Source organism: Paramormyrops kingsleyae, chromosome 1, assembly GCF_048594095.1.
Source record: "Paramormyrops kingsleyae isolate MSU_618 chromosome 1, PKINGS_0.4, whole genome shotgun sequence".
NCBI lineage: Eukaryota > Metazoa > Chordata > Actinopteri > Osteoglossiformes > Mormyridae > Paramormyrops > Paramormyrops kingsleyae.
Genome location: NC_132797.1, coordinates 35,236,522 through 35,249,708, shown reverse-complemented (window position 1 = coordinate 35,249,708; position 13,187 = coordinate 35,236,522). Strand labels below are relative to the sequence as shown.

The 13,187-nt window shown below is 43.3% G+C and overlaps 1 protein-coding gene across 1 annotated transcript; it reads right to left on the bottom strand.

Moving 5' to 3' along the window:
• Nucleotides 1–383: 383 nt before the first annotated feature.
• On the bottom strand, nucleotides 384–11,669 carry mpp4a (MAGUK p55 scaffold protein 4a). Its single transcript, XM_072714711.1, has 21 exons — nucleotides 11,545–11,669; nucleotides 11,017–11,124; nucleotides 10,443–10,557; nucleotides 9,919–10,040; nucleotides 9,649–9,726; nucleotides 9,426–9,509; nucleotides 9,059–9,190; nucleotides 7,540–7,621; nucleotides 6,264–6,349; nucleotides 5,953–6,024; nucleotides 5,632–5,828; nucleotides 5,026–5,084; nucleotides 4,752–4,769; nucleotides 3,921–3,953; nucleotides 3,546–3,587; nucleotides 3,143–3,316; nucleotides 2,936–3,016; nucleotides 2,371–2,464; nucleotides 1,743–1,851; nucleotides 1,254–1,376; nucleotides 384–898 (listed from the first exon to the last, which is right to left on the bottom strand). The coding sequence occupies exons 3-21, from the start codon at nucleotides 10,486–10,488 to the stop codon at nucleotides 710–712; spliced, it is 1,821 nt and encodes a 606-aa protein (XP_072570812.1). The 5' UTR covers nucleotides 10,489–10,557; nucleotides 11,017–11,124; nucleotides 11,545–11,669; the 3' UTR covers nucleotides 384–709.
• Between the last annotated feature and the right edge of the window lie 1,518 nt (nucleotides 11,670–13,187).

The window sequence follows — 13,187 nt, the reverse complement described above, 5'->3', positions numbered from 1 at the left end:
AGAAGTTTTACAAACTGGCTTATTTGCATAGGTGACACCCTATGACATTATCACACTTCACTGAGCTCTTCAGAACAACCCTTTCTTTCACAAATGTTTGTAAACTTGACTGCAAGCTAGGTGCTTGATTTTATACATTTGTGCCAAAGGGTCTCAGTGAAACAACCTAAATTCAATGACTGAGAGGTGTGTCCCAATACTTTTGTCCATATTGTGTATATTATAGTCAATGTCTTAAATCAGTTGCAAAACTGAACTAGTTTTTTTAAAAGCACAAATCTGTTTTAAAACATACACACATTGTCATGAAAAAAAAATGAAATTTAGGAAGATCTGAAATACAGTAATGAGTATGAAATCATTTTTATTGTATATTTATTTATTATCCCACCAAGGTTTCACAATATCCATATCCTATATGAACATATCTGGATGTTTCTCTGAGTTATCATGTTTACCAATACCTACTGTCATATTAGCTTTTCCAGAATGAATGAAATAATTTTATCACAGGGGCATACCATTTTATTGTACAGAATGAATGAAACTTCAATGATCACCCTGCGTGTTTGTTGTGTTAATGGATTATATCCTCATTCTTTATGTTCCTCTACCTTTGTTATTCCACACTTGCTCTTTCCCCCTACAGTTTCTACTCATCCCACATGGCCTGTCTTCTCTGTCCTTCCTGTTATGGCAGCCTCTCTGCCTAGCAGTCTGCTGTGTGGCGGAGCCAGCTCGCCGGGACCCACTGGGGCTCCTCCTGTGCACGCCTAATGGCCTCCAGCAGCTCCAGGCAGGAGTCCTGCACTCCGTTGTTCACAATCACTTCATCAAAGAACTGGCAGTAAAAAGACTCCATCTTTGCTGCTTCTTCAACCACATTGATGTCTGCATTCTGAAAAACATTCAACAGATGACCGCAAGAATGAGTAGCTCATCGTAAATAAACTTTTTTTAGAATGGAGTCTTCGTGCTGAAGTGGTGCTGTGGAAAACAGGCATCGACAAAGAGTAACTACACCACACTATTACAGGTGTATTCTTATACAGCTCCACCAGAGGGCAGTATCAGAACAACAATATTACATCCATGTCACAGGATTTAATAAAATAGTGTGATACCATGCAATTCAGCAATATGCCTAAGTTCACTTGTCACCCAACAAAATGACTTTGAAAATATTTTATGAAATCCTTACAGTAAGATCAATTGGAACCAGATTGAACGATGTCTGACATAAGAATGCTCACCCTGGAGGGAGGGATGTCAGCATTCTGGGCTTTTGCGCGAGTTTGCTTCATGCGGGCAGCACTAGGCGACTTCACAAAGATGATGTAAGCCTTGAGTTCATGCGTTCTAATGGCCTGTAGTCCCTGTAATACACAATACGTCTAGTTTCCCTCCTGCCTGTGATGTCTCTCCTGTCTGCCCTGTTGTCAGTGATTCTACATTTACACCAAGACTTAACAAATCGGGATTTCCTCTGCCGGCCCCAGGAGATTGGGCTCCCCCTTTGAGTCTGGTTCCTCCAAAGGTTTCTTCCTATTAGGAAGTTTTTCCTTGCCACTGTCACCTCTGGCTTACTCTCAGGGGGCACTGGGCAGGGATAACGTGAAGAGCTTTAAGACAATGAAATGTTGCGAAAATGCACTATATAGATAAAACTGAATCGAAATAGTTACTGCAGAAAGAACAAATGGCAGCACAACCAGTGCCTTTTTTGATCTGCTTCTGCTCACGTGTGGATCTATGTCAACAACACAGATCTTCCCGCTGTCCAGGACATTCCTGATTGAAGTGATGCTTACGCCGTAAAGATGCCCTTTGTACTCCCCATATTCCAAGAACCTTAGGTGAAAAAGAGAGATACATTTAGAATTTAATTCAAAATAATTTGGCTCAGACAACTATAACTGTACACATAAAACCACGGTGCTGACCAGATATGGAATGTACTGTTTTCAGTTGTAAATTTATAACCTTCTTTGAACAGCAAAACTTTCAAAAGGTTCGCTGATATCTGAAAGGCTCATGACGATGGACTGCCCTGTGATGGACTGGCATTCCATTGTGGGCATTCCCTTGTCTAATGCTCCACACTCAGTGTCGGTCAACCCATTTGGTGAAAGCGATGGCCGCCTAGGGCACCCTCCTCAAGGGGGTTGCCAACTTAGCAAGCCAATTTCACTTTGCCTCAGACAGAGCGTATTGGCAGTGAAGCCTACATGAAGCTCTACATGGGCAATAACCAGTACTGCCTACACTCCTGCAGAAACGGTCCCTTTCTGCTGGATAAGCACTTGGAAGATCGATGAATGGAAAGTCAGAGATACATAACAATAGCCTGATCATTGAACAATGCAATACCTGTGGGTGTACAGCATATTCTCGAAGAGCTCTCTGCTGATGAAGTGGTACTCTCTTCCAGACTTCTCAAAGCACTTGAGTGGCCGCGTTGTGTCTGATAAAAACAACCAGAAAAGCTGCTGAAAGACAAACTCTTACATTTCAAGTCAACAAAAAACCAAGTTTAAGTAACCTATTATTGTGCAGGGTGTCAGGGACAGAAGTGGCACTGTCATTAAAAAAAACCTGGAAAAACCCTTTTTTTGGAACGGTGTACAGATGCACAGGACAGGGAGACACAGCTTATCAGCGCCGCTGGGATGCGTCAGCGAGGCGAACTGAGCAACATGCAGAACAGCTATTTCGCTTTTTAGCTTAGCAAACAAAACCTAACGTCATAAGAACTAGGCCATTGCTGTGCTTTGTTATATACACACCTACACACACAATGAACAGGTGAGTAGCAGAGCTATTGTATACAATATAAACAATAAAACAAAGCATAACCGAATGAATGATCAGTCACCAGCACAGGCCTTGGCCTACAGAGAAACACACAGCGCACACACAGACCATCAATACACACGTGGCACGGGTCCTTGGTAAGTCTTAGGGTCGATTGCAATTAGTCTTCTCCGCAGCTCGTTAATGTCCACACTCTGCGGGCCTGAGCAGATGAGACACACACACACACGTTTTTGAATCTTTTTGCACATAGTGTTTTCAAATACCCTGAAAACACGGTGGCGAAAATACATACCCCCCGTGTGCTCATGTCTGAACAGAGTCTCACCCATGAGGACGATGAGGCGCGGCTTGTCCTCGCGCTGCCGCTGGAAGCGCATCATCTCCTCGTAGGGGTTAGCCAGGGAGCTGTAGCAGCTGCTCAGGCAGCGAGCGTTGCATGCCTGCATGCGAGACCTGCGTGCCTTCCTCTGACATAGGCGCAGGCTGCGCCGGAACCCGGCTGCAAAGGTCGACCGGCTGTCCGTGTTACTTGACTATACATCCATCATTGCACACAAATACTCAGAAATGTACCCCACCAATGTAAGACAACAATGCTCCACATGGAGATGAACTACAGGAAGCAATGTGTGCTTTACAGTCCACTTTACATAGCAAATAAAAACGGCTATGCTGTATTTAAATCACCTTATTCACTTATATCCGAACCTTGAAGACTACATGCCTACCTAGATAGATTCCTTCAGAATTTCTGCTACATTCAGCCTCCTCTGTAAGCAAGAAGCAAGGCAGAGAGGCCATGTTACAAACATTGCTGCCTCCAGAGTATGAAAAGAAACATGCCTGCAGACAGCTGACTTTCTAAACAGCCAATCAGGCCAAGTTTCTAGTGCTATGGTAGGCATTTCTGAGACCTTCAACCAATGACAAAAGCAGATATCATTTGCCAATTGCATGAATTACAATTACATGAAATGACCTAGCTTTAGCCAATGTGTGCCCAAGGTTAACGTCTGATCAGAAACAAATGAAAAGATAGACAGTCGTGCGCTAATGGACACTTATACACATTCATGTACAACATGTACAACAAGGTAATTTACCTGCTTCAAAACAAACGTCATCTAGGTCTTCATCTGCAATACAAAATAAAACAGGTTCTTAAGTGATTCACATGAAAGTTTTTACATGAATTTTTTTATGTGGTTTCGAAACTATTTCAACATCAGGTTTGAAACATATTTGCTATTGTCGAAGAGATATCAACAGTACACACTGGATGATGTACACTGATTTATGCAAACCCGTAGACACTCACACTGGATGATGTACACTGATTTATGCAAACCCGTAGACACTCACACTGGATGAGGTACACTGATTTATGCAAACCCGTAGACACTCACACTGGATGAGGTACACTGATTTATGCAAACCCGTAGACACTCACACTGGATGATGTACACTGATTTATGCAAACCCGTAGACACTCACACTGGATGATGTACACTGATTTATGCAAACCCGTAGACACTCACACTGGATGAGGTACACTGATTTATGCAAACCCGTAGACACTCACACTGGATGAGGTACACTGATTTATGCAAACCCGTAGACACTCACACTGGATGATGTACACTGATTTATGCAAACCCGTAGACACTCACACTGGATGAGGTACACTGATTTATGCAAACCCGTAGACACTCACACTGGATGATGTACACTGATTTATGCAAACCCGTAGACACTCACACTGGATGATGTACACTGATTTATGCAAACCCGTAGACACTCACACTGGATGATGTACACTGATTTATGCAAACCCGTAGACACTCACACTGGATGATGTACACTGATTTATGCAAACCCGTAGACACTCACACTGGATGATGTACACTGATTTATGCAAACCCATAGACACTCACCTTTGTCGACGCTGTTCACTTGAGGTCCACAGGACATAGAGAAAATAAAACACGTCTTTGTAATGTCGGTGAGTAGCAGTTTAATTGGCTGGAATGCTTTGACCATGGGCATGGTGGTGTTAGGTTCACGGAAAAGGACAGAGACAGCAGGACCAGTACTCTCACGGGAAAGCCCCGCTGTCTCTACCATATGCTGTCTTTGTGTTGAGAGGAGTTAGGATGGAGGACGGGGGGCGGAGAAACCGAGAGGTGTGAGAGAATAGTGCCAACTCACAGACTGGAGTGCAGGTGTGCGGCTGCAAAGCCTGTGACCACCACATCTCCCTTTGTCTTCTGATCGAACAAGGAAAATCAAAGTCAAATCAAGCTGACCGATTTATATGAGCCGCTAAATGTTCAGAATGCCATAAAATATTAGGACCACTAACTGTATAAGTAAAATGCAACAATACTTAAATACTGTAATGCAAGGACTGGTACACACCTCCAGCAAACAGGTGCACATAAAATTGGAATATGCACATACATTATATGACACATTAAATTAGGAAAGGCTTGTAAATATCAGCAATTGCAAGTTTGTAAGATACTGGTGTCTCAGTATGTCTGAATATTATGTGAAATGCAGGACTATAGCCAGGGTTTTTAAAATGCTGAGTTCAAGTGTGTTAGCCCTTCCTTGGTGTGCCCCATAATGGATCGTAGTTATTGGAGTGGCAGAAAAAATACTGAGGACTTGACCTTGGTGTCCTCAGTGTTAGATACAGCCATGGTGAAAGGCACAAGACTGACATAACACTGTACTGTATGTAAGTGTTGGATATGTGGTGTCATAGTGACCAGTAATGGCACTTATGCCATAGTAAAGTGCTCCCTGCACCTTCTTAGCAGGTCAATGGAGGGTATGAGGCCAGCACAGGATGAATTGCTTGGCATGTTCCTGGCCTGCCACCAGAGGGCATCTGTCTGGTCCACTATCTGCAGCACATCTCCCTTTCGAAAGGCCATGCCGGCATCCACACATGGGATAGCAGGGTCCTGCAATGGGCTGTAATCTATCATTGCCCTGACATAGACCTGTTAGACAGCAAAGTGCAGAAATCAAGTCAGATTATAAGGCAAAACAAAGATATAAAAGGAACAACATAGGAATGTTTTAAAATGATAGCTGGGGCCAAGACAAGCGTGTATATAAGCTCACCAAAGTTTGGCTGCTCACTGGCCGGTCTGACATGGGCACCACTTTGAACGTGATGGTCCCCTGGGATTGTGCCTGAATATACAACAAGTTTATAAAGAAAATCAAAGTTTATAAAGTCTGTAAAGTCTAAGGATCGGAGATCAGAGGGTTACCAGATAAGCTCACAGAATGGGCACTTTTTCAGACTGTGAAGCTCTCTGTATTATTTGTTCTTATTGACTTACCATGAAACCCTGTACACTAATGCAAGTAGCTGTAAGAAACGAAGTGAGCTAATACGGTTACATACAGAGGCATCTGAGGGCCCTCACCAGGATCTCTATAATCTGCTCTGGCTCCAGGCCCTCCACTGGCTGCCCATTCACCTCCATAATTTTGTCTCCGGCGTAGAGCAGACCTGCATCACACAGAGAGGCAGGTTCTATACATTCACGTGCAGGGCTGTACTGGTCATCTGGAATATCAGGCATTTTCCTGGTGGGCCGATAGGTAGGCAGGCAAAATTTGTGGTGGGGATCTCCCCCCTTGGGAAATTTTACCGTAGGGGACACTAAAGTCCAGGGCCATTTTTTAGTTCCAGTCCAGCCCTGACTGAGGGCTGGACTGAGATATCTGAGATATTTAATAGATAATTAATTAATGAACTAACGCAACACGTTTGAAAAGCATTGCAAGAATTGCAAGAATATTTTTATTTTAGTTACAACTAGTAAGTAAACAGTCTAACATCATACAAAAAAATTTATTAAAAATATCTATAAGTGACAGGAAAATGTGTATGCCCCATCTGCCTTGATATCTCTCCTGCATCACCTTCATATCCTGGTGGAACCTCTCGCCTTGTTCCTTGCTGAAGTCTCCAAGGTTATCTGGAAATCTGATTAAATGGCTATGTATCTTTATGCTCATATTAACTCCCAAATGTATTTATGTACTTATTTAGACAGAACTTTTTGGGTATAAACCAAGACTGGGTTGACAAACTTATACTGCAGCCGAGTTCTTTCCTCTGCAAATTCACAGTTGAATTCTGGCTTCAAAAAGTCGCTTTTATACCATTGTAGGCCTACAAATTGAAATACAAAACAATTATATGGGATATTTCATTACCTAAGACACTGTTAAAGAGTCAAAAGACAGACCAAAAGATATTGCATTTGTTATCACACACAAGTCGCATTGGGGGAATGCATTATTTTCATGGATGTCCATTATCTCAAAAACTAGAAACAATTCAGCAAAAGTTACAGGATTTTTTAATTCGGCACCCTCAAAATACCCTAAATCTATTAAAAAAAACCTTGGCACCTGAAAATTTTTTTTGTAGACCTGTGTTATTAATCACAACAGAAAAAGTTACATTTAATCAGAAATACGGATCAGCAATAAATCTGCACAGTATCAGATTTCACCTGCGAAGCAAATCTACAGCCGCTGTACAGTATGTGCAACCCAACCCTTGATGAACATTTTAATGCGTATAACCTGACACCACAGATACAGATCATACTATCCACATGACCTGTCAGCCACAGAGAAATACAAAGACCATGAGAGAGTGTAGAAGGGCAGTGAAGGTGGACTGACCGCTGCGGTCTGCGAGTCCGCCATGGATCACTCGGGCCACGGAAATCTCTCCCGTCAGCTCGTTCCTCTTTATCGTAGCTCCCTGGAAAACAGAGACACCGAACCTGAATCTCTCATCAGAAGTAGACAGAAAGCTAGAGTAGAGTGCTTCAGGAATATTTCCCGTATACTTTTTACAGCTTTAATGTGAAAATTAAAAAAAAAACAGGTAACAACAAATGTGAATAAAACTTGCGCAAGAAGCAAGGAAAAAAAATGGCTTTCCAAGAAAAGCATGCTTTCTTTCTGCAGCACTCATACCATGCAGAGTTCAACACTCATACCACCCTGCGGTGAGGCGGTGACCGTCCCTCGGAAAGTGATGACTCATTCTGGCCCACTACCACATGAGATAGATTAATCTGAGTGGATCTGTGCCATCTCCCCTGTGTTGTTTTATGCTAATTAGCTCAATCCAGAATCATAATCGTCTCTTTGTTTAAATTGGCCCAACAAAATTGATCATATTGCAATTAAGGAAATGGGCTATTTATTACAATAGCTTTGAAAAGACTTTGATGGACTGGCCAGGGGCACCCTGCCCTGTACGCTGTGTGTCCAACGATAGAACCCGGGCTTAACATTTGATGAGCGGTTATGGAAAAAGGACGGATGGATGGTCTTCCAAAGAACTGCGTAAAAGAGAAACTTCTTATTGACCAGAGAGTCTACTTCCGTTGTCAAATGAAACAACAAATACAAACAATGGCTGCATTCATTACTGCTTAATGAGAGAGGCCACACAATAGGCACGTCTACAGTCTGCGTCCTTTGGGCAGGAGGTTCTCCAGATGGCAAAGTGCCCAGCGTCAGTGCACAATGTCAAAGGAAGGCAGAATCCTGGCCACCTGTGCTAAGGCTACACCGACAGTACCCTCCATGGAAACCGGCAGGGAAGACACAACATGCTAAATGGCTATAATGGACTGTTGAGTGTAAAGCAGGGCAAAATTGATGGAAATGGAGAAAAAACTAAATTTTTGGATAATTACAAAGATTTGAAAGCTGTAGACAAGATAGAGACAGAAGAGTTACATCCTGCATCCCACAATACATTGCTTTGTCGTCATGTTTTAAAGGTCGCTGTCATCTTGTGACAGCACAGCAGATGGAGAAAGGTATTGGCCACGGCAGGAGACTAACCCTTCTCTTTGAACAGCAGGTAGACTCTTCTTGGAGAAACATTTAAATTGTTCTTCAAACGTTTGCCTTGTGTGGCATAAGCAAGGTCTGGGAAACAGCGGGACCTGGACCCAGATGCCACAAAACTTTGGCTGACATGAAAGGTCCCCCATTAGCGAGATTGTGCTGGTCAGTAAATTGCGTCCTGTGATTGGGCCAGAATTTAAAGAAAATCCCAAACTGCCATGTTAATTATTTCAAATATTACACGAATGACTACAGAAATGTTATGTAACGGTTTGTACAAAGAACTTTTGTCCCACAAGTAGATCCTTTGATTTGGCAAACAAGAACTCACCAATGGCTGATTGTTCTTGACGAGGCACACAATTCTAAAAGCCTCTTCATCATCCGGCAAATTGTTTGGGAGAGGATGCAACACCGGTCCATACTTCTTCTGGGCCACAATGTCATGGGCAGATAAAAATGCCTATGGACAGAACGGACTAATGACGGACTTGTAAAAGCAGTCCGCCCTCATATTAATGTCACAATAAATACACTGTTGCTCTAGCTACATAGGTGGAAAATATTGCTTTTGATGCTGGGAGAAGTTTAAAACAAACCAAAACTGCAAACTGACCCTGACAACAGGGAAAAGTATAGTCATAGTGAGGTTTGTAGCTGATTTGCTCCTCTTGTTATGCTCTGTTTCCACCACTTACCTGCAGATGAGGATCTCTGAGCAATCTGTAGAGCTGTCTGGCCTCCAGGGATGGGGCTGCGACCCCTCGCAGGTCAGCCATCACCTATTACGTATTAGAGTCGTGATGTCACACAAGGCCTTACCCATACAACTGGGTAAGACAAGCGGTGCCAGAGAGCAACCAAGCCTACCACAAGCCCAGGTTAGTATGACTACCTCTACTGGTTGAAGTGAGAACTGACCTGGTGGGAGAGACTTGAGGCAAAAGGGAGATATGGGCTAGGGGGGGCCCTCATGTGCCATTGCAGGCGCTCATATACCTGGGGGGAGGACAAACAGATGTCCTGGTAAAGACTGCATACCTGCTTAAGTACTCTAATTGACGCACATTGACAAATTAAATATAAACTACAGAGGCAGGGTTTGTGTTCAGCCTGAATGTGGACTAATGGAAAAAAGTGAGTGACACATCTGGTCCGTAAAAGCGGTGATTGATGCTGCCGTGGGCTGACCTTAAGCAGAGACTTAAGCCATGGGGCATTCAGCAAGCTGTAGAGGAGGTCGGCTCCGCTGAGATCCCTGCTGACGGAGAGCTTCACTTCCTCCACTACAGTGGCCAAGATCTGAGTCAGGCCTGAAGGACATATTTCAATGACCTCAGAGCAACATGGTGCAACATTCAACCCTTAAAATCCATCAGCCCATCTTCCAGCCATTTATCCTGGACAGTGTTACAAGGGAAGCCACTCAGGCAGCAATGGTAGAGGTGCACCCTGGAGGGGATGCCAGTCCATTGATGGGCATAATTTCAAGACTCCAATTAACCAAACTGCATGTCTGAGGACTACAGGAGGAAACTGGACAACCTGAAGATACAACTTGGAAAGAATATGCAAAATCCATACAATGGAAGATTACAACCCCCGGCCCTAGAGGTGTGAGGTAATAGTACCACCCACTGAGCCACCATGCTGCTGGACCTTGGGCAATGAAGTCCAAAATCACATGATAAGAATAACTACCAATCAGTGCTCACCATCTTCACGGAGTGATACTGACTTGACGTCCCTGGCCTGCCTCATAATGCTGACTGTGTAGATCTTTGGTGCCAAGAATCCACTCCTTCTCAGTGATGCCTTCGTGAAAGTCAACTAGCGGGAAACAGGCACACGTTCAGACTTTTTATGTCTATATGGGATGGGAAAAATTGCAACTGAAATACACTCTTTGCTTGTTCAGCAGACTGAAGATTCACTTAAATCAGGCTAAAAGGAAATAAATGACTGTGCACTTACATGCCCCTACAAAACAGAAGATTAAATGCTAATTCATATGTCATACCAGCAGCAATGAATCTAATAACTCAGCGTGATTTAACAGGAGGTTATTCTGGGTCTGATTAAAGGAACCCCTCAGTGTTTAAATGGTGATTCTGATCTATACTTAATGGCAAATTATACTAAATAACAGATAACTAAATACTAAATGTATACTAATGTAACTCAAAATGACGTACCTCCAGGAAAAATAAAAAATAAAAACTATTGCATCCAAGTGTAAAGCATATATTGGTGTTAAAATGTTCATATTGTAAGGGCGTGAAAAATGACCTGAATATTATGCAAAGATCTCCTGCTGTCACTGACGCGAATATTGGCAGACAGACGGCACACTGCGGGCGGTATGTCCCTTCACCGGATTCAGTCCCAGGGTCATTTCTGTTAAAAAAGCCAAATAAACAATGCTGTTTTTAATGCAGAAAATAACAAAGAAAGGATGCAGATATAAAGTAGACATAAAAGCAAATATTACCCACGATGTCAAAGGCTTGCACCAAACTTAAGGATTCACACTTTGGAAATCATTACTGTACTCTTATGTTATAGGAACTGAAGCTGGACACTTGAGTATGAATGTTCCATATTTCCAGACTTCATTCCTCTCTGGTTTTGTATGAAATGCTCATTAACATCTATAAGCAAACAACTGAATGGAGTAATACTTTAAAATGAATGTATTCCACCTTTAAACAGAAAAACAGTGTGTGTTTTTACTACCATGATTATTTTTACACTGTTCCAGGATCAGAATCAAAAATTGCTCAATTGATAAATGGACGAGGGCACAACCTTACTCACCAACCACCAACGTCTTCTCCAAGATTCATTTTTTGACCTCCGACTGCACCCTAGATGTACTGATTTGCAGCAGATGACAGAGGATCACTGCAGGTTTTTTGCTTCCGACTGTTGGCCAGCACCTGTTCCCCACACACTGTTTTCCTGTGAGCTGTCCCGGAAGAGGGGCCTCTAATCCCTCAGTATCCCATCTAATCCGCTAAGAGCTCTCTCTGCTCTGCTGCACCTGCATTGGCTGGCTGGGCTCTCAAAGCTTCTTACTACTTTCTGTTCTTGGTTCACATAGAAAACAGAACATACACACCTTGGGTGATAAGCAAGAAGTATATGTGATGTAATGAGGAACCTTCAGGAATGAAACGAATGGTTGGGGCCGGTGGTACAGGGGCAGTGCGGTGGCGCAGTGGTTCACACTGTTGTCTCACACCTCTGGGAGGGTGTTTGAGTCTCAGCCCTGGCTCCATGAGTGTGGAGTTTGCATGTTCTCTTGTGGGGATTCCTCTGGGTACTCTAGCTTCCCCCCACAGTCCAATGACATGCTGAGGTTAATTGGAGTTACTAAATTGCCCGATGGTGTGATGGTGTAAGTGCCCTGCATTGGGCTGGTGCCCCTTCCTGGGTTGTTCCCTGTGAAGCTGCTTTGATTTTTGGGGTGTGTTGCCTGCTCAGTCTGTTAATCAATTATCCACCTGAGGGCACCTTATGTAAGGCTTTGGTGTCCAGCGGGGGGCATTCTCTGACTTGTCGGCATTGATACTGCCCACTTCTGGGTCGTCCCATTTCCAGCGGTCTGAGTAAGGTAGTAGTAGCAGCAGTAGTAGTAGCAGCAGCAGCTGTTTTGCTTCCTATCGGCTACATTTTGTCATTGACTGTTCGTTTGCTTTTGATATCGGTGCGACGCAGTAACTCTGATGGAAGGCAGCGTGCACGCCGCTTCGTAACAGGACAGTCTCTTTCCCAGTGTGACACTGGTATGGTGTGTCTTTTCCTCTCTTGCGTGTGATTGAGGGCGCTGCCTGAGTGGTATGTATACCTGAAAGTTGTCGGTTTTGCCCTTTTTCTTGGCTGTAGCACATAAACTGTATTTACTTTTCTAATAGATGGTGTCTGCACGATTTAACGGCTGCAAGAACGTTGCGGGGACTTTGTAGGACCACTGCTGCTCTGTGGGACCTTTTTATGTTTTGGTTTTATGTTTCTTTTCATTAATTGTGTTTTGTGTTGAGTGGTTGTTTTGTATTTAATGTTTTAACTTTTTGGTGTTTATTATATTGTTGTGAATTCTTTTGCTCTCTTTTGGGAGTGTCCTTTTTTTCCCGCTTGTGTGCGTGGTGGGTCATTTTAGCATGTGTTTAGAACTGGCCGATGTGGGGTTAGTGTATCGGGGGGGGGGGGGGGTTGGCGTTTTGTGTGTGAGCTGTGTGGTTATTTGTTTTCCGGGGCTCTTACGCCTTGACTATCTATTCCCCACTTTATCTGGCTCCTCACTCCTATTTAGTGTCATTTGGGATGAAGCTTTTGTGCTTTGCTGTGTTTTTAGAGTTTGTGTAATAAAAGTGTTATGTTAAGTGGTATCGCGTCTCCTGCCTGGGCGTATATCAATCCTGGTTGCCTTATTGTGTTAGAGGAGGATTAGTTATTTC

Excerpts from the sequence above, each read along its gene's own strand:
- mpp4a (XM_072714711.1), bottom strand. The coding sequence starts at position 10,488 with ATGAGGCAGGCCAGGGACGTCAAGTCAGTATCACTCCGTGAAGATG. Across the intron at positions 6,350-7,539 it reads CGGACTCGCAGACCGCAGCG|GTCTGCTCTACGCCGGAGAC; the intron begins GTCAGTCCACCT and ends TGTGTGATGCAG. Across the intron at positions 899-1,253 it reads CTGACATCCCTCCCTCCAGG|AATGCAGACATCAATGTGGT; the intron begins GTGAGCATTCTT and ends AATGTTTTTCAG.